This window comes from Rhineura floridana, chromosome 3 (assembly GCF_030035675.1).
Source record: "Rhineura floridana isolate rRhiFlo1 chromosome 3, rRhiFlo1.hap2, whole genome shotgun sequence".
NCBI lineage: Eukaryota > Metazoa > Chordata > Lepidosauria > Squamata > Rhineuridae > Rhineura > Rhineura floridana.
In genome coordinates this window covers 75,585,448-75,606,842 of record NC_084482.1, presented here as the reverse complement: position 1 = coordinate 75,606,842, position 21,395 = coordinate 75,585,448, and the positions used below count along the sequence as shown (strand labels likewise).

The following is a 21,395-nucleotide window of genomic DNA, read 5'->3' as shown; positions in this document are numbered from 1 at the left end:
CTCAGCATTCACAATAAATCATGGGGCTGACACAAAATTGGGCAGTGTACTTGTCATGAAAGCTTTTACCCATCTTATTTATTCATTCATATGGGGGGGCATCCACTCCATTTCAACAAGGGGGGGGCTCATCCACTATATGAGAGTGGACTCTTTCTGTATTGCCAAGACAACCAGGAGACATGCACATGTGAAGCACCAGCGTCATTGCTCCTTCGCAGTTCAGCAAGACAGGAAGCACTGACCTACTGATCTCAGCAACAGCTGAAGGTGTTCCTTACCTTGCACTCCTGAGAGGCAGGCAACAAAGCTGCTGGAGCACAGTAAGACAGGGAACCTCTTCCAGGAACCCTGTTCCTTTCTCCTCAGAAGCCCATTCAGAACAAAAGCAATATGGGTTCACATGCCCTCAGATATGAGCAACAAGAAGTTTTTTCTCCCTCTCTCAGAACACTAGAACTCATGGACATCCAATGAAGCTGAATGCTGGAAAATTCAGGACAGACAAAAGAAAAGTCCTCCTTCACACAGCGCATAGTTAAGCTATGGAATTTGCTCCCACAAGAGGCAGTGATGGCCACCAATTTGGGCAGCATTAAAAGAGGATTAGACAAATTCTTGGAGGATAAAGGCTATCAGTGGCTACTAGCCATGATGGCCATGCTCCATCTCCACAGTCGGAGGCAGTATGCTTCCAAATACCAGTTGCTGGAAACCGCAGGAGGGAAGAGCTCTCTTTACACTCAGATTCTGCTTGTGGGCTTCATGTGGGCATCTGGTTGGCCACTGTGAGAACAGGATGCTGGACTAGATGGACCATTGGCCTGATCTCTCAGGCTCTTCTTATGTTACTATTGTAGCTTAAATCTGGTTGGCTATTTGATACTATTATATCATAACTACATGATTCCTGATTGGCTGGGATCATATAGTGATTGGGAAAGAAGCTTTTCAAAGCAGCCTTTCCCAACTTTTGGTTTCCCAGATGTTGCTGGACTACAATTCCCATCATTCCTGACCATTAACCATGCTGGCTGGGGCTAATCGGAGTTGTAGTCCAGCAACATCTGGGAAACCAAAAGTTGGGAAAGGCCGCTTTAAAAGGTTTGGAAAAATGGAAGTGAAGCGGCAACAGAGCTGTGAACAGACACCAAAAAGTACACAAGTGGGTAATTGGTGGGGGCAGGGGAAGCATTTCAGTCCCCTCGAAAGCATACTTTTCATGAAAATGCTTTGATTTGGTGCATACCTCAAGTAAAACTGGTTCAGAATTGTACAGATATAGCCTTGGGTAGAATGGTGCAGGAGGAAATGGAACACACATTTCCAGGGCAGGCTCAAAAGACGAGTGGTAAAAAGGACAGTGCCAGGATTCTGCAGTGGTCATGACTGCTATGTGCCTAAGTTCTTTGGTGGACACTTTTCCCATTCATGCCCATTCAACCCTCCATGCGTCACCTACCATTCTTCCCAACAAAAAGGATAAACCTGTTCACCCGCTCAGCCTCAATGTAGGATGTGAACGCAGGCAGATTCTGCTCTGCTGCATACTGCAAAGGATCTTGGACTGCCAGCCCAGGGGAGGTACGCTGGGTCACAGTCAGAGGTAGATCCATTTCCGTGCTGCTGATTATGACTTTGTGTGAAGCCTGGAAGGAAAACCAAGCCTGAATTACATCTACAGAGGACAGAGAGGAAGAGACCAGCAACAGGCATGCCACAAAGTGGGGATGGTCCAGGGGAATCCAACGAGACAGGCCCCTAGAAAGGCAATCCCACTTTCCACCGATAGGGAGTGACCCAGTGGGATAGTGGAAGGAAAACTCCTTGGCTCACCTTAACAAAATGGGGCCAGGTGGGAGGCAAGCCTAGAGTTATAGCTTATACATCGAAGATCCAGGCCAAACGGGCAGTGACTTATCCCAGCAGGAACGCCAGTGAAGCTTATTAGAAGAGGGTTGTCAGGCCAGTGGGGCTGTCAGGGCAAGACTTCGGGACAGAACTCTAGGGTCCCACTCTGCAGAATGAGCAGGAGCCCCACCCCACCTCAATAAACAGAAGCGTTAGATTACCCCATTTTGAAGAAACTGAAGTGATACACATTACCTTCTTAAAGGGCGGGGGAGACAGGACTATAATACCATTAAGTCCAGGGTCTAAAATTACCTAACTCCAGTACTTTTTTTTTGTAAAAAAAAATGAGGTGCCGGTACACATCTCTTGATAAAAATGCTATGCATGCCAACACAAAAAGGCTGCTACAGGCAACCAAAGAAAAGAGGTGCCTGTACTCCATACCGGTGAGCACCATCACACACACACAAAATCCCCACTGCTTACCTGAACCGCTGAGTAAGGCTGCATGCCTGCATAGTATATCTATCTGGATGTGAGCGCATGTACACACATACATCCCCTTCCAGGTAGCTGCCACTGCCACCGATGGGGTGTGTGTGTGTGTGTGTGTGTGTGTGTGTGTGTGTACACACATACAAATCTATTGCCAAGGCAGGTCCAGCCCGTACCAGCACATGCAGCCGTCCAGTGAGGCGGTGGGCATGAACCATCCACTGAGCAGCTTCTTCACTCTTCAGTATTAATAGCAGCCCTTGGCGTGGGGACCTTCTGACAGCATGAAGCTCCACAGTCAAATGGGCCAAGCTGGACCTAGAAGAGATCATACTGCCCCCATCCCCCAATATCAGACCATAGGGTTAAGCACATGACGGAGGCAAGAGAGGCCATATCCCCAAGCACCACTGAGGCTTCTTAATCCAAAGACACACTCAAGAGTTCCCCGCGTTACTCAAGGACCATTAGGTGTCAGTCCTCGATTCTGGCCCAGAGACTCAGCTATACAAGCACTGAGTGTTCCTGTCTGCCTCCTCGCCCCAAACTCTGGGAAAGGGTCATTGTTCAGTGGTAGAGCATCTTCTCTGTATGCTGAATATCCCAGGTTCAATTCCCAGCATCTTCAGAAGGGACTGGGAATGTTACTTGTTTGAAACCTTGGAAAGCCACTGCCAGTCCATCTGACTAAGTATAAGGCAGCTTCCTAGTTTATATCTTGTTCATTTTCAGATAAGCATTGCTCAAAATGGCTTATCATATACATTTTTCAAATCCCCATTTAATTCCACAACTATCTCCCTTCCTTTCTACCCTAAGACCAGTTTCAACCTTCCGTCAAAGTCCATCCTTGTTAAAAACATTGGATCTTGTTATGAGCATTTTCAACAGCTGCATGCTTAGGCTTTGGCAGTGTACTGACACACACCTTGGAGCAACTCCTCTAGAGAGGATGATGTGAACTTCAAGGTCTTGAGGGGGGTCAGAATTCAGGCAAATTCTCAGAGGCTGGAGTCGGCACTCAGAGGCAAAGTGCACAGGTGTTAGGAAATTTCTACGCAATTTGCAAGTAGCCGGTGCAGTCCCATCTGAAGAAGGAAAGTAACGAAAAATTTGTGCATTTATTGGAACTGGGCCACAGAACAACTGCTGTGATTAATCTCCTCAACTCAGCCTCAAACACACTGGTTTTCAAGCAACACAAATGTTGGAAAAGGCTCTCCCGTTGATACTTTTTTCATGTGTACTGTATCTTTCTTCCATGACTAAACGCAAGGTAGTGCACACAGATTTCCCTCCCAGATGATGTCCCACCCAAACACTGACCTGACCTGCATAGCTTCTGCAAAATTGCTGCATTAGACCATGCCCTGGGATCTAACCCTAATTCACTCTAAAGGATCACTTCACTTCCCTCTTGCTATCACACTACAGCAGAAATGGGGAACAGGTGGCCTTCCATGTGTTGTTGGACTCCAAATCTCATCAGCCCCACCCAGGATGACCAACGGTCAGGGATGATGGAAGTTGTAGTCCAGCAACATCTTAGTGGTGGCGGGGACAAGTTTCCCAATTCCTGCATTACAGTGACCATCTAATGGCTTTAATAAGACTATTTCCTTCAGACTACTGCCCCTCCCCATGGAGGAGACACCATTCCCCCAACAGAACTGACATGCAATCATAATATTTACCCTCATTGTCCATACCAGCCCCCAGGCGTGTGTAGATTCTGTTGACTCCATGGTACTCGGCCAGAGAGGTGACCCCTCCATGTTCCCTCCGTGCCCACTTTAGCAGGCCTCTCAGTGTCTCTGGAAAGTTGGTCTCAGCAGAAGCCACAGGCCCGGGGGCTGAGACAGTAGAGCCAGGGGAGACCTGCAGACAGGGAGAAGACGAAGATAGAAGATACTAGCCTGGATGATCTGACCCCTTTCTGGTCCCCCAGGCTGGATGAATAAGTACTAAGGATGAATAGGGATGCACTTTAACCTGGGAGATCTGGGTTCATGTTCCACCTCAGCCATAGACTCACTGGGTGGCCTTAGGCAAGCCTCTTTCAGCCCCCATCTGTAAAATGGGAAGAATAGTAACTTACTACACAAGATGTCTCTGAAAACAAACAAGGTTAGATTAGAAAGCATTTTGTACATGTTTTTATGAAAAGTGTTGTGGAGATCATGGATTGGTGTTTCCACACGTCCTTCCCACAGCATCACTGCTGTTGCTCATCCTCTGTGTTTGCATGGAGCAGGGACCTCAACAACCCCCCTCAGAGGTGCCTAACTCAATGATCCCCAGGATGCTCTACAGGCTCTTCTGCCCACTTTCTCATCTCACCTGGAAGGTCCAATTTTTTCCAGGGGTAGACAGCAGCATCCAATGCACAGGCTCCTGGGAGTGCAGCACAAAGATGGGGGCTTTGTCGAGGGGATCTGTGTCCAAAGTCACAAGAGTTACCTGAAAGAGAGTCAAGGAGACAGGTGATACACCTTTCTCCATGGATGATCGCAGGGGGAAACCGAGTGGAGAGAGGAAAGGGCTCAGTAAGACAAACTAAGGAAGCTAGGCTGCACAGCCAAAGGGGGTTTCCCTTGGGCACTGGCCCAGGGATGTACAGCAGCAAGCAAGACACGCCTCCCAGGCACGAAGCACGTAGGCCAGTCTCTACGTAAATGGCGGCTGTTCCCAAGATGTTCCTCTTTGCTTCACGTGTGTAGTGTCTGTGATTTGAGAGAGATTACTTCCAGGTCCGGACAACTGTGATTACATGGTGAGAGGCCAGCATTATTTCAGGCTAGTACAGAAACAGAGTCTTGCCTTAAGGACTCAAATATATTGCATTGCAGTGCCAAGCTGATTTGCCATATTGGCAGCATCTCCAACAGAGCAGTAAGCAAGACCTTTCAGCCTTGCCCCTCATGGGAAGGGTCTATGCACCACCACAACAGGAGGGCATGGATCCCCCCATAAAAGCATAAATGCCCTATACCTGGGCATTTGCTGGCAATCCTCTGCGCAGGCTGATGACATGGACTTCTTGCCCTGTGACAGACCGTCCCCGGCTAGTGCATCCAGTGCCTCTTTGCAGCGATTCCCAGAAGCCAAGGACAGGATGGGGGGTGGAAGCAGACATGGGGAGACAAGCGAGATGGTGCCAGACAGCTGCAGAGAAAGGAGGGCAAAGTTTGGTCCACCGGAAGAAAACGGATTTTGGAAAACCAGTTTCTACAGTTATGTGGACATTCGGCATCCCCTCTTCCCAAAATAGAGTCTCTGCCAAAGGACTAGAGTTCAAAAATTATACATGTTTACTTTTTTGCATAAGTTAGTCTATGTCCAAGAAATAAAAAATTATGGAATATATGGCCCATGACTGAGGATGGTGGGGGTAAATTGGTGTGATAGGGCTCTTGGAACCAGAAATGGCTCACTGGGCATTTTATGGTCCCCACATGGGGGTGGGGGTGTCTCCCTGAATTGCTCTATGGCTCACTGAGTCATTTCTATATTGTACAAGTTGGGCATGCAACAAATTGTTGCAATGTATTATCCTCACCTCCTAGCAAAAAAGTGTTCCTTTTTCAGTGCATCTATGCCCTCCTCCAAGATATTATGAGCTGTAAGGGGCACCTTACATTTTGTATTACTTCTCCAAAAGACACCCAACTTTTGAGTCCTCATTGGCTGTGTGTATTTTAGGGGGTTGCCCCCTTTTAGTTTTGTTGGCATGCTTTGGGGTTCTCCTGGCAAGCTGACAGCTCCCCTTGTTTTTCAGTGGTTGTGATTTGGCTCCAATCCAGCTGGTACTCAGCCTTTTGAGTTCACTATTATTATTCAATGTCTGTTTTAATTATGAACGTAGGAGACTGCCTTATACTGAATCAATGTTTGTCTTCTACACTGACAGCAACTTTCTAGGATTCAGACAGAGGACATTCCCAGCCCTAGCTGGAGATGCTGGGGATTGACCTTTTGCATGCAGAACAGGCGCTCCACCACTGAGCTACAATCCTTTCAATTTCATGGATTAAAACATTATTGTAAATCATCCCTTTTCTCTCTTTTCTTTTTTTTTGAGAGAGAAATGGGATATTGTCTCCCATTGTGTCCTAGTTTTTCTGGGGGGGGGGTTAGCCATTTAATGTGACACAAAGTTTCTAGCTTTGTATGGGAACTACACATGACACACAAACACACCAGCCATGTGGCAGTAGCTGCCCCATGCAATAATCAGGAATGGCCTCTACATATGCAGCAGACTGAGGTGAGAATGAAGGCAGGCAGTCCTGAGGTGGCAGAACAGTTTGTACCATTTTGAGACTGCAGATGTGTGGAGGATCACATTTTAAATTCTCCGCAACATAAACAAAACAGTTCCTTGTAATAGGAAAAACCACACAACAGGGAGCAGGCTGAGCTAGTTTATTTATTGCATGTATTTGTTTGTTTGTTGATTAGATTCATATCCCACCCTTCCTCCCAGCAGGAGCCCAGCACATTATTTACCACGTAATTGCATTTAGTCATTGCATTTATGTACCACCTTTCTGCCAAGGCAGGTTACAATTCAAAATATTGACACAAACAAATGTTACAAAATATTATCAGGCTGACTTCAGGCACTGACGGGGCAAATTGCCTGGCCTGGGCTCCCTTCCTTCTGCCTACCCTCAAGGCAGACAAGTCTTAATTAGCCCCAGGGAGCTACTACTTTCTCCTCAATATACTAGCATTTTACTTTTGCAAGGAGCTTGACACATGGGAGTATTAAGCAAAAATCACCCCTGCACCAGTGCCCTGAAATGGTACAGTCCCAGTCAGCACATGAGGATTCTTCCCTTCTCATTTGGCCTTAATGATTCCCTGTGTAACAATGCATACTGGTACCAAAAGCAGCCATGAGAAAGGAACAGAGCTGTATCAGGAACCAAAGCATAGTGGCAGGAACAGCTTTCAGTGTGTTTGTTCAATTTGGGAACGGATGAATAATCAGAGTGCCTGTCAGCATGTGCAGAGTGCCTTCCCTTCGCCATTCAGAATGGAAACTATGACTCCTCGGCAGCCTTGGGAGCTCCTACCTTTCTCTTTCAAGGAAGCAGCCACAGTCTGCTGGCCATGAATTTAGCAGGTACTTCAGGAGTTCCAGTGAGATAAACAACCCACAGGCACCGCCTACAGCTTGGCTCTCTACCTGCCCTACAGTAATCAATGTCAAAGACCAATACTGAGTACACAGCTAGAGATTAAACATGCCCTTAGCAGCATGTTCTCAGTTATCAAGGAACAGATTCAGAAATTGTATCCTGTGCAAAATAAGCAGATTCAAAATAAAGGATACTTTGCAATCCAAGTAGTTTACTGGAGGAAAACCCAATAAAAAGAAGCAGGATCACCGTTACAAGATGAAAACAGCAGAAGTGTCTTATAGCATTACAAAACCCTGAATAAAACCCTCTTGAAAGCATTTAAAGTTTTGACCACTTCATCTACCTATTCCATTGCATGGGAAAACTAGATGAGTTTGCCCACATTGTTTTAGATTTTGTTTCTGTGTGCGTGCATGCACACAAACCCACATGCAGATGCCATTTAGCGAGGGTTGAAAGACCTATTCTTAAATATATTCAAGGTTAATACATTCAAGGTTGCAAAGAAAAATATGTTTTACTAATGTTCATTCTGATTATTCACACACACACACACACACCATTCAGGATATCTACAGCAATGTCATTTACACAGGACAGTCTCTCTCCCAGTAGCGCAGTGGCAAATTCAGAAGTGCAGGGTCCCTTCATGTTAGTCACAGCCACGTCCCCCCCCTTTTTTTTTGCTGCGAGGTTGAGAATGAGATTTTTGTTGTTGGAACAGGCATTTAATAAGAATCATATGAATCTTATTAAATGCCTGTTCCAACAACAACAGACACTCCTAGGAGCCAATAAGCATGAAAGCTGAGAGTGTTATTAGCTACCGAGAAGGTTTCAATCAGCAGGAAAGGATAAAGAAGCACGTTAGAAGACTCTTCTCCGTGGCTAACACATACCCCTTTTATGCCGATTGGCTCATAGCATGCTGGATATATAGGGACCCTGCTAGGACCCTGCTCTTAAAAAAATAAAGGGTCTAAGACCCCCTGAGCCCCTGGACGACTACACACCTGCTCTCTCTCCCCCTTTTAAAAAAAGCAGAAGGTTTTATATCTCTGGTGTGGATAACTAAGTACACAGCCCATTTAATTGCTTATAACAACAACAACTCTGTTTTGAACTGCTGAGCTACTGAGAGATACAAGTGTGCTCCTGACAAAAAATCATTTGAAATGTATAACATGGATGGGGCTACTATTCCTCCCCATTCCCTCCAGCCTGCCCCCCCACACCAGCGCTATCATTAAGGGCCAAGGGCAACTGCACATCACCAGCCCAGACTTTACCTGTCCCAGAACACCCCCAAAGGACAAGCAGCAGTAGCAAGAGGAGACATTGTCTCCATCGGTGATCTGTTTGCTGGCAGTTCCCGTGCATGGTGTTCAAAAGCCAAAATAAGGCAGTGAATCTTCTCTCGTTCCACCCTAGGAAGGAAAGCAAAACAAAGGCAACAAAGCACGAGAGTTGGAGAGAAAGCTGTTGCAGGACCTCTGAGCTACTTGGAAATATGTTGCAGATCTAATTCCAGTCAAGTCAATTTGTTGTTCAGATTTTGGGACAGAACTTCAAACTTTTTTCTCTCCTCTCCTGATCTAGCTGCTACAGAAACATGCATACAAAGCACACTCAAGATCCCTTAATACAGATGAATTATACACTCCTTTAACTATCCTGTCATATGTGCAATCATAGCAAAGGGGGTGCAGAGAGAAAAGGACTTCATCTTTCCAATGCATGCTTTTGAGTGCATTGGGGCATATTGGCTGCTTTTATGCTTTTGTGACTTCAAGCACAGGTCAGGGGGGTACCTTTTCCAGATTACCACCACAAAGTGGAAGGGCATGATTAGGTATAGCAGGAGTCCCCAATTTGGGTCTGGGGGCACATTTGGAAATCTAATAAACTGTCATAGGTACACAACATACCCATTTCACAAAAGAAGAGATTGTGATGCTCAAAAAAACAGGCAAAAAACCTACACATTCCCCAAAACAAAACAAAACCACAAAAGAAGGCAACACCACAAAAAAAACAAAAACAGGTACCCCCTCCACAGCAAAAAAGAAAAAAAGGGGGGGGAACAGCCCTCAAGCCTTAATTTAAAAATAAATGGGGCCAGGAGGCCTTGGCTGATGCCACCGTGATCACAAGCTGCCCATGGGGGACTCCAGACCCATACAATAGCAAAGGCCTACTACCCCACTCCCAATTATCTGAAATCAGCTAGGTTCTACTCATTGCGCATAGGAAGCTGCCTTATACCAAGTCAGATCATTGGTCCAGCATTAACTACTGTGACCATCAGTCTGACTCCAAGAGCCAGAGACAAGGATCTTTCCCAGCACCTGCTTCTCCATTCTGGAGATGCAAGAGGCTGCCTCTGGAATCTTTTTGCATGCAAACCACATGCTCCACACCACTAAGTTATGCTTCCTCACCCCCTTTTCCCACCGTTAGAAAGACTTCACCCCTTCTAACTCAGTTTCCCACAAAATCTTCTCTCCCACTTTCTGACTATTTTAAAACACAGATGCATTCAAGTTTTGGGGTTGCAGGATTAGATTGGCTGCACTCAAGAATTCTTAGTGCCACCCACCGCAAGCAAACATGCACCGTTCTGCTGGTAAATACCAGGTTTTGGAGAAGAAATCCCAGGAAAACACTTACCTTGCCCAGCACAGCTGCGCCACTATGGTTCGATCTAGATGCAGGTTAGGAGAAATATTAAAAGTGGAGGCTGGAGAAACTGCCACCTGAACTGAGGGGCAGGAAGAAGGTGGGAGGTCTCACACTACTAATCCAGGAGTACTAAATTACGTCCAGTTCAGTGCCTCCTTATCCACAGACTGGTAGTTTACAGAACAATAATAATAATGATAAGTTATATGCCAGTTATATGTCAATGTAAGGTTAAAAATAACAGTGGGCCCGTAGGAGGGTCAAGTTACAAGTGAAAGGGGAGGGTGCATGGATTATGTGGCAACTGTTTATTTCTAAGGGAATTCAGCAGTGGAGGAAAGGTGCTTGAGAGAAAAGGAGCACACTCAAGAGCAGCATCTGGCTCCCTTTCTCTGGCTTTCCCTCCTCAGCTTTCAAGGCACTCCCCCCGCTAGTAGCAGCTTCATCCCTCTCTGAGGTAGGGAGATGCCCCCCCTCCCGATGCCTAGATCTTTGGAGGGCGAGAGCCAAACAAGCGACCTTCACCCTGATGATGTCCCACAGAATAAGAAAGAGAAGGCCACGCACTTGGGTTACCTAGGCGATGGGGTGGATTTATGATTAACACAGGCAGAGGAGGAGATTTCCTGAGAGGGACTGGCAGGTATGTTGAGCCCAATGCTGTGCTACACTCTGGGTCAGTGTGACCTGCCTGCCACCCCCGTGAGGTAGGGCTGGGAAGGAGAAACTCCAGGTGGTTGTCCTGGCTTTAATGGATCACTAACCGGAGGACAGAGAAACAACAGGGAAGGGAAGGAATTTCAAAGTTGCAGCAAAGAGGCTCAAGGGAAGTTGGCCTTTTATAACCAGGAGTGGGGCATCTTTTTTCTGTCATGGGTAATGTTGGGGCTGCATGCCAGTGGTGGGCAGGACTGAAGCCAAAAGCAGGAGGAGCAGTCCTCTCTTTCTGCCACCCTCTTTTCTCTTTCTACCCACCCACCTGGATGAAAATTAGGCGAGGGCTACATGTGGCTCTGAGGCCACAGGCTCCCCATTTACAACATGCTCTTCTTTCCCAAGGCACTGTGGCAGACTCCCATGTCCTCAAGAAAAGAATCAGGCCTCACAGGGAGGGATAAATCGTGTAATCTAGGGCATTGATCCATGGCCACATGGCAAGGCAGTGGCAGGCCTTAGAATGCATTGCCTCCTCCCTACCACAAACCTCCAGAGTATCACTGCATGTCTGTCAAAGCAAAAACGAAGTGTCTTCCAGCATCTTTAAAACCAACAGATGTACTGTAGAGTCCACTGCGTAAGATGTATGAAAGAAAACCACCAGGCCATGCTTGGCTAGTGCTCAGTCTGGGTTGAAGAAAGCTTGGATAAGGAATTGTATGAGTGGATGTAACACATCACTAAATGTCCTACCAAAGATCTGAATATGGAACGTGTTTTTCTAGATGACATCCTACAGTAAGTGGGAACTTTTCCAATGCTGGCATCCATGGTACATACTCTTCTGATACCCAAGGTTGAAGTTAGCCTCATGGCTTTCCAAGACTGGCATTAGTGTGCTGATCTCTGCCACTCTGAGGTGGGTGCAAACTCCTATCCATTTTTACCAGTGTTCCTAGAAACGTTAAAGTACTGGTTATTCCCAATCCAGAATCTTTAGAAGAATTTGAAAAAAAGCTTAATTGCCTCTGAAAACTCAGTACCCCAAACTGGCCGGTTTGCATACAACTATTTTATCTTAAACTAGGAATCCCACCTATTCCACACTCCCCCCCCAATCTCATCCACTGATTTTTCCTGTCTTTAATAAACACTGTTTATTATAATTGGACAGAAAAAGTGTTGTGTAGTCACTTCTGGAAAGCATGTCAGGGTGGGCAGAGTTCTCTTCTGTCACAATAAGGGACTGCTAAAGTATTTAATTCTGGAAGATTAAACCTCAAACCAGCCTAGCTTTTACCCTTGCAGTTCATAGTCCATCCCATCCAGAGACTGGCCATGCAGTCTCTCTGTCCCTTCCTTTCCTGGAAGACTTGTCAGGCATGGCCTGGGAGGGAGGAGGAAAGATATTAAGCCAGCCAGTGGAGAGCTGATCTAAATTCTTGCAGTGGTAGTGGTTAGAGAGGAGAGTCTGATGTGTCTCAGAAAACACCAATGTTTAACTAACTAAACATGCCAGAAACAGGTGTCTATGGGATTTAAAAGTGAAGGCTTAACAAATTGCTGTCATCATCAAATGTTAAGTGCATTCTGTGGAGTGCAACAGGTTTACCAGACCTTTTCACCTTTGCAAAGTTATGGGCTAAACTGGGCTGTACTCAAAAGTTATTTTTCAAAAGCAAACTTAGGAATGGGACTGTGTGTCAAATGAGCAAGTTCTGGCTGCCTGAATCCATCCACCTTGGCGTCCGATTTCTAACAAGCACATAATTTAAATGCTTGCATTTGTTTAACACTATTAAGAGTTATCAGCATTGCATATCCTGAAATTACGATTCAGTACAGATGTGCCAAGCCAACCTCCTTTCCTGGGCAGTGGGGAGGGGAGGCTCTGTGTCATAGCCCAAAGCTTGCAAATAAATGGTTATAGCTTTAAACCCTGGCATCTTCATCTAAATGGGTTCCAGTAGCAAGTTCACTCCGACCACAAAGTATGTGGGAAATACTTGCAGTCCTTTACTAGTGGCAAAGGAAAATGTTGTCAAGCAAGATTTAAGGTCTTGATGCAAAAGGAATAGACTGTACACACACTAGGCTTACAAGCTATTCAGCCGATCAAGTCCTTGAACAGGGCACTTCAAGTAAACCCCACTCAAGGGCACGGCTGCTTTGCAGCTGCCAGAACAAGGAGAAAACCTGTGTGATCTTGACACCTGATCTTTTGTTGCCAGAACACCAGACACATCCCCAGTGTTTGATAGTTGGGACGTGGGTGAGCTGGATACAAAACACAGGACCATCCTTGTATCCACTCCACACACCTTGTCATGCAAGACTTGAGAGTCGATACTGAAAAGAACTTGGGACCTAGACGGCACTTAAACGCATGAAAAGCCCATTGCGGCTGGCGTCACTTGTGAGGAAGAATTCAAATACAGACTACAGATTCCTCCCCCATTTGTTGTAAATCTTGGTGGTGGGGTAGCAGTGGAGTTGCAACAATTACTCCCATCGTTTGTGAAAGGAGTCAAAACAGAAAGCAAAGTATGAGGCATCCCTAGAGCAACCAGTTAGCTGTGACCCCTTCCCCACTTGAAAAGATTTACAACTTTTAGAGCACCTTAAGGTTGTTTGTATGTTACAATAGTGTGTTTACCCCACATGCTAAAGAGATGCAGGAAATAGGCAAACAAGGCCCCATTTCTATGAGTCACAACAGATCATATGTGGCAGATATATTCACTGCAATTCATTACAAGAGTCAATTTGCATATTTTGACACTGCACCCAGAAACTGCTGCATATTCTTTTTAATTGTAAACTGCTTGGGGGCCTCCGTCGAGCCAAAAGACCACAGATTAATGTGAATAAAAATGAGAGTACTTACCTATTCCAAGTGACAAGTTTGTCAGATAACTCAACACTGCCCACCTCTGAAATCTCCATCTTTTAAATTGGGAGGAACCTTTTCCAGCACATGGGTAACATTCACTTCTGGGCAACCTTACAGGGAGAAGGGCATGTGACTGATGGGTGGGGCCAAAGGCAGAAGCAGGCAGAGCAACAAATTGAGTATTACCTTTGGACAGTAACTAGTTTCTACACACAGACACACCTCTGTATCCTTCATCCACACAAGAGGCATTATCAGAATCCAAAGACACATTCCAGCCAGGCAACATACTCATGGAGGTTGGGAAGCCAGGTCGATGAGGGGTGTCGCCTGAAGAGAATCCTGAATTCTAGATAGAGAGGCCTGAATTGCCACACTGAATAGACCCTGGGCCTGAGTTTCCCTACCCATTTTAAATCATGACAGAGCCACCTTTTCATAAGATGGCCAGCATGCCTTTCTTATTGTTTTCGAGTACAAAATGCTTCATGGCTTTGAAGTTATTTTGGGAAAGGATGAAACTCGAAAAATGTGCATGAAATGGAAAGACAGAGACATTTAGGGAAAGAAAGTTTTATTTTTAAGCTTCTATGAGGGTTTTTACAAACAGAGTAAAAAAAAGCTTTCCAGAAGTAATCAAGAAAGTCATTTACTGTATACTATTGTAGGTGTGTTTCTAAATCCAAAAGTTCCACTAAAATCAATCAGACTGACAACTACTTCTGACAAGATGTTTGGACTGCTGGTGGGGAGGGAAAGGGGTGCTGACTAGGAAAAGGAAGGACTCTTCTAAGATTTGGTACATGCCAAGTCATGGGCAATGAAAACACATTTAGAAATGATTAGCAAACAATAAATGGAAATAAGTGACCATGAACTGTCCTATGTTGTTGAACCAAACCTACAGGATGGGTTACTTCCCATAGGGCACTGAAAGAAATGTTTCACAAAAAATCTTGAAGACACTCCAGGAGATACTATTCTCTAATTATCTTTTATATCTAAGGTACAACTGATATTCAAAGAAAGGACATCTGCTTGTTTTCAAATTTCTCAGCCATGATGAGCTCAACCTCCCATCCACAGAAACTGATCAGAGGGCCTGGGGGAATATTTGTTTACCAAGTCTGAAATCAATTAAATGCAAATAAAAAATCAGAACATTCCCCTTCTCAGACAAACACCAGTGCTTACTTTATCAAAGATTATTCTACATGTTATCCTTGGGATAGGCTGTTTCCAAGTACCTAGTTTTACCTCATTATATCTAGCATGCTAGCCACATGAATCCTTTTCTTGCCAGTGACAAATGGCTCTGGGAACATTCAACGCTGGTGAGAAAACCCTCCCACAAGATCAAGAGGATCCATATGCCACACTGGACATTACACTGGAGTAAGGATAGTTGTCACACTAAAATGGCTTGTTGTGGGAATATTAACAAGTAGACTGGACCTAGTTCACGAGAGACTGAAAGGAGTTAATAATTAAGTTATTCAAAACTTCCAAACAAATCACTGAAGTACTTTGGCATAAAGAGCATTACTTTCTTTTTTAAATGGTTTGGTTTTCAGCACCAATGTGAAACTAGAGCCAAATTATTTTTTTTAAAAAACTATATAGATAACTTTTTTGTAGTTTTTTAAAAAAAACTCCCTTTAAGGATAAATGAAATAGGGCTTCTCTTCAGACCTTATCCCAAACTTTTGCAAGATAATGCAGTTTCTCTAAATTTCACTGTGCAAACATACATCTCTAAGACTCTGTAGAAGAAACCAGTATGAACTATGTTTCCTGAAGTCCTGTTTCCTACATATGTACCTCAATCAATTCACATTGCACACCAATTCCTGTGTTATAATCCTGAAGTATTGCATTTTTCTTGTATTTAGGTGAAATCCACTGTGATGGAAGCTACAGAGGAACAGTATTCTCTCCCTACTCTGGAATAAAATTCAGTGTTGGAGGATGTGTACAAGCTTTACAGCTCATCTCACCCGAGCCAATATTCCCCTCCTTTGAAAATGAAATGGACTGCCTTCAAGTCGATTCCAACTTATGGCGACCCTATGAATAGGGTTTTCATGGTAAGCGGTATTCAGAGGGGGTTTACCATTGCCTTCCTCTGAGGCTGAGAGGCAGTGACTGGCCCAAGGTCACTCAGTGACTTTCATGGCTGTGTGGGGATTTGAACCCTGGTCTCTCAGGTCACAGTCCAACACCTTGACCGCTACACTGCACTGGCTCTCCTTTATAGGGCTATAAATTCTCATGTTTTTGACTGCAACTCTTGTGAATCAGGTGCTTAGAAAAGAATATAGTGTTTGTTCTACATTAAAAATCTGAAGCCAGAGGGCAAGCAATAATATTTAACTAATTAGCTTAATTATGATTTTAAAGCATATTTCATGAATTCTTCAACAAAGGATTTGGTCAATCAATCTGCATAATCATGACTGTCTTAATTTCCAGCCTCATTCCTTCTTCCAATATTGCCTATGAGCAATTTCACAGATGCTTAAGCCCTAAGACATTGAATCCTGGGGATTTTAGTTACATGGTTCCAAGACCTCAGTGCCCAACCACAGCCTGAGCATTTCAAGTCTCTTAGAAAAGAATCAAGCATTGGGATTTATTTGGACAATGGTCTACAACCTGAAATTAAATCTGCTGTTCCATTCTTCTACTTTGATGAAATAGTCTACTCAAAAATACACCCTCCATAAGAAGTCAAAGGGAAGTTTTAAAAAATAAATTAACACACACACACACACAAAGAGTTCCCTGTGGGCAATAAATAAATGTGCACTAGTGTAGCTTTGATTACTTGGAACTAACAAGAGCAAGGCTGGTTGAACAAAGAATGCTAGACTGCTCGCCATCTGAAATCTTCTGACTGCTCACAGAAGTTTAGCATTATCCTGGTTGAATTCCATGATACAAAACTTCCAGATGTTTCCATGATGTAGATTACAGTATAACAGACCAGCAAAGGAAGATATAGTATTTCAGAAGATGAAATTGGCCACTAGTTCCATAGTGACTGCAACTCAAGTCAATTTTGCTGCTGCTCTTTAGTAGTTCTGCTCTCAAACACGTCTAGGAAACTTTGGATCATGCACTTTTTAATGAAAAGGCAGCAAAGCAAATGTTTGGTGGCTACAAAAATAAAACAACAAAAACAAAATCAAGCAGTCCCTAAAGCTTCAGGTATTCAGGCAATCCTGAATGAAGACAAGTGACCAAATTTACAAGTACTCTAAAGTTAAAATCCCTTTCGGTATAAGATAGAAATTACTTCTATTTACTTTAACATGCAAATTTATAATATGTGATATATAGAGAATATAGTGAAATGCTAATGCCTAGAATATAACCATCTACCCAGCTAGTCTCTGCCTTACCTTTGGCATGATGTTTTTACACTTTTGTTTTTAAAATCCCCCATTTGAACTGCATGCATCACACTCTGCACACATGTGCCCCACCCACCCCCATGTCCCCACACACTTTAAGAGCAGATGTCAGGCAGGCGATTGTAAACATTTAGCCATCCAGATTAAAAATAACATTAACAAAGATTTGTTCTAAATTAATACATTAAAAAAATAATTTTACAAATGCAATAAAACTGCATTTTTCTCAGTTTTTCTTGAAAAGACATCCTGTGTTTTTGAACGTATGAAAAAAACTTTCCAACACTTCCCACATCTATGAAACCCCTGTACCCACCCCTACCAGGGCCATCTAAATTTCAATCTTCTTTTGAGAGTGGAAAACACTCCTTCCACATCTGAGAGTTAGGAAATCTCCTGCTGAGAGATTATTCTTGCTTTCTCCTGATGTCAAAGGAAAGAAGAAGCATGCTCTTCAAGGGGCCAATCTTTTTAGGATGGTTTGCAGTGTTTGGGAGTTTCAAGTCCAAACAGAAACAAAATACTGTATCTACATTCATTTCTCATATGGGGCATGGTACAGCACCTCTATTGTACAAACATTTCTAGTGAATCCAGCCACTTTCTACTTCAAACACCCAGCAACGACCAAATTTTTCTGAACCTCTGAAAATGTTTTTAAATCTAACCCATTTTTGAACACTTTTGCCACATGCTCTATCCTTCTTTCCTACACTTGGAATGGGACATATTTTAAGAGAAATATTTCCAATCTTGAATTTTAACCTTGATTGGCAGTTGCATAATTTCCATTTTAGAAACCTTATTTAGTTCTAGGACTTTACCAAGCTACTGCACTGCTTTTCATTTATTAGCAATTTGTAAACACTCAAACAGATGCTTCAATTTCACTCTGACTGTACTGAAGCATCTAAGTGCAAGTTAGCCTAATTCCCCTGAAGTCCCTGGTACCAACAACATCATTTGGCTTGGAAAGACAAGATGGCACACGCAGGCACCTGGAAAAAACCTCTCCATAGCTCTGCTACTGCTTTGCTGTCCATTTGATAAAATGGGCAGAAGGAATCTCATAGGTCACATTTCCAAGCATTTGGGTGAATTCATTTTACAATTTTGTGGGAGAAGCACTTCTGGAACTTGAAGACATGAGGCACTAAAGACAGAAAAGCCAAAATATGGCTGGTATAGGTTTCCAGATGGAAAGTTAAAACAATGCAAGACTGAACATAACCAATGAACTCAGCATTGCTTATTTTAAGCTACTTTCAATCATGGGCTCATTTTTTAAAATCCCAGGTTCCAAGATGTGACACAAAAGTTCAATAAATACCCACTAAAAATCAATTGACAAAATAGGTTTTCAGGAGTTAGATAGCAAGAGGCACTTATTCATAGGACTTGACAATTCCATCATTTGGAGTCTTGAACTGAATAAAGTTTCTAAGAGCAGCAAAGCAGATACCTACTAATTCTCCAGCAACAGGAAAAAACACAGTCTAAAGGCCATCCTTAAAGAGAAAAACCTCACAGCTGCAAAGCCAATCCAATGATTAAGGAGACATTGCTCTCCATAAGCATGAAGGAAATTCAGTGCTAATAACATTCCTGTACAATCAGATCTCTCCTAATCTACTGTCTCTTGATTAAGATTTCCAGGGCCTAGCCAGCCATTAGGGTTTAGTGCTCTGGTGTACATCTAACCAATTTATGCTGGCAACTGCTAATAAAACAGTTTTGAGAAGCTTCATGCTCTAAAAGCCAAACTATGCTTTTTCGGTCAAGTCAGAAGGCAGATTCATTGCTAGCTCCACTGTTAAGGTATCTTGGGCACTTTGGAGAGGTGACAGTACCAGCTCTCATATCATGTATCACCAATGTTCTGCCAACTAGTATGCTTCATTTGCTGAAGTACATTTAATAGTATAGTCAGATGGAAGAAGAAATAGCAGAGCCAAAAGAAGGGCACATCCACCTATTAGGACAAGGCTATTCAACTGCTCCCAGAACACTGCTCCTACTAACCCTTTCTATTTATCCCTTCCCTCACCTTCTATACTTCCCAGTACACTCTGCACATTATCTCAACATCCAGTTTTGAACACCACTTGTCGGTCTCAACTTGCACATGCAGTTCTTCAACTTGGATCTCGAGCCCAACCTTTCATTCTTTAATACCTCCTCTGCTCCCTCACCTTCTCCAACATCCTCTATCCAGGGTGTTTAACTTCTCCTATCAAAACAATATGCAAGGCAAGACAAGACATTTGCTGATTAGCAGTCTACTTTCCAAGATGAAATTCCCAAGTGGTCAGGCAAAAGGAACTCAGTAATTCTTGCACTGGGCAAAACTGAGCAGGAGAGCGAGGTCCTATCACTGAGAAAGAGAGGCCACCTTGATTTCACACACATGCAGTGAGAATTCTACCACCGCACCACTGATGAAGACCCACTGGTCAGTCACTAGGGCTTCAGTTCTGCTATGAATTTCTCTTTGCATCTTTCAGACACTAGACTTGCCCTCTGCTATAAAGTTTTTATGTGCTCTCCCCACCCCTTCTCTAGGCACTTCAGTATTTTGACTGAGTCTCCATCATTTTGCCCCTACAACGTGCAGTGCTCTTCTTGTCACCTTGTGGAAGATGCTCTAGAAAGCATGCTTTACTCTTCCTCAAACCCGTTTCAACTTCCTGTGTAAGTTACAATTCAAAATTGTATCTTTATGGATTATTCTATTGTCAGTTTGGAGTTGGATAGGCCTGAAGGACTCTAGACCAAGGTGGGGAAACCTAACAATATATTTCTTATGTCCCCCACGTAGATGAAATTACCAAGAGGTCTTTATTTTTTAGCATTTCTACTATGTTGGTCTACCAAAGTGCTTCCAATACCACAAGGAGATATTGGTACTGAAGAGGACCAAGTCTTGCATCCATGCAGAACAACCCATGGCCTAACTCTTGCAAAGCTACTTATCACAACACTCAACATTTTGAAAATCAAAACCATGTTAAATACAGATCTGGTTTGAATGCACATTACTGAGTTGCTAAACCATAATTTAGAAAGCCAACGAGCATCAGGCTTGAATTCTCCCCCCCCCTTCATCCCGTCCCTTTGCTGGTGCAGAGATCCTGGTTAGCTTCAACTACAGTTTCCCATTATGTTTGAAATGGTGAATTGCAGTTTATTAACCAAGATCAAACCATGGTTTATGATTTCTGTTAGTAAATGGAGGTTAACTATTCTCCATTTTGGATGTGAAGGGAAACTGTAGTTTAAGCTAACTCAGATCAGCTCACTGAGGGGGAGGGAAGTATGTGAGCTTGATGTTTGTTCCTGGCTCCCTAAACGTGGTTTAGCAAGCTCCAAATATACTGCACCATAATATCTTTGGAAGAATCTCCAATATTTCCTTAAAATTCTGGGGATTTTAGGAAGATATCATAGCTAAAATTCACAGGCGAGGCCATGCAAATTTACTTCTTTTTAAAGCCTGCACAACACTAAAGGAATTCTTCTGCGAGGCTAAGCATCTCTTAAACATACATGCTAGCACCACACTATTTTCATTAGACACCCTTAGATAATCTTCATTGCTTATCCCACTCCATTTCCATAAAAAAATAATATTCACTCGTTTCAACAATGTGTACCCATCTTAAGCTGGAACTTTCTATATCAGCTCACTGCACTTGTTTTCACCAGCTCTTCACTATCAGCCTTCTCTCATACAGCAAGTATCTCTTCATATAATACACTTCATATAGTTTCCTTTAAGCACAAAACCACTTGCCTTGTAAAACCTGTGTGCAAGAAAAATAGCCTTTCTCATATTCTGAATAAATGCTGCCATTCACTACTGAGGTCGGTACAGTAAGGAAGTTTCACACTGTTCTGTAACCATGCTCCAGGCACTTGGACTTGAAGACCTCCACCTCTCATAAAGAGAAATCTCCTTGTCCTCCCAAGCTCTTGACTCATAGTTAGCAACTGCCCACTCTGAAAATCACATCAGTCACAAAATATAGACATGACATCCAGCTATTTCCTCACAAGGCAAGCAAGTGCATCCTCCCATTCTGAAAGAACTACCTTGGCCTGGTCTGATCTTCTAGCAGGTTGCCTGACACCCTCAAGCATACAGTAGGATATGCCTAAACATAGATTATGCCAAAACTGCTCCATCTTTCACTAATTCTGCACTGAATGTACCTAATATTGTCTTCTTTATTTCTGCAAACATCACAA

At 43.6% G+C, this 21,395-nt stretch overlaps 1 protein-coding gene across 8 annotated transcripts in view; it reads right to left on the bottom strand.

The window, feature by feature from the left end:
• The window catches only part of LOC133380090 (transforming growth factor beta receptor type 3-like), a 30,191-nt gene extending 16,363 nt beyond the window's left edge, over window positions 1-13,828 (bottom strand). For 6 of the 8 annotated variants that reach the window (XR_009761362.1, XM_061616648.1, XM_061616652.1 and 3 more), the window contains exons 1-8: window positions 10,170-10,485; window positions 8,789-8,926; window positions 5,342-5,514; window positions 4,690-4,809; window positions 4,044-4,227; window positions 3,278-3,437; window positions 2,526-2,682; window positions 1,463-1,649 (exon numbers count right to left, since the gene is read on the bottom strand). Coding sequence is in view for 7 of the 8 variants with exons in the window: in XM_061616648.1 (XP_061472632.1) it covers window positions 1,463-1,649; window positions 2,526-2,682; window positions 3,278-3,437; window positions 4,044-4,227; window positions 4,690-4,809; window positions 5,342-5,514; window positions 8,789-8,879 (1,072 nt within the window). In the remaining variant the exon portion in view is untranslated. Of the gene's footprint in view, window positions 1-1,462; window positions 1,650-2,525; window positions 2,683-3,277; window positions 3,438-4,043; window positions 4,228-4,689; window positions 4,810-5,341; window positions 5,515-7,430; window positions 7,492-8,788; window positions 8,927-10,169; window positions 10,486-13,725 lie in introns of those variants that run through there. The other 2 variants (XM_061616649.1, XM_061616653.1) reach the window with 2 other exon arrangements.
• Between the last annotated feature and the right edge of the window lie 7,567 nt (window positions 13,829-21,395).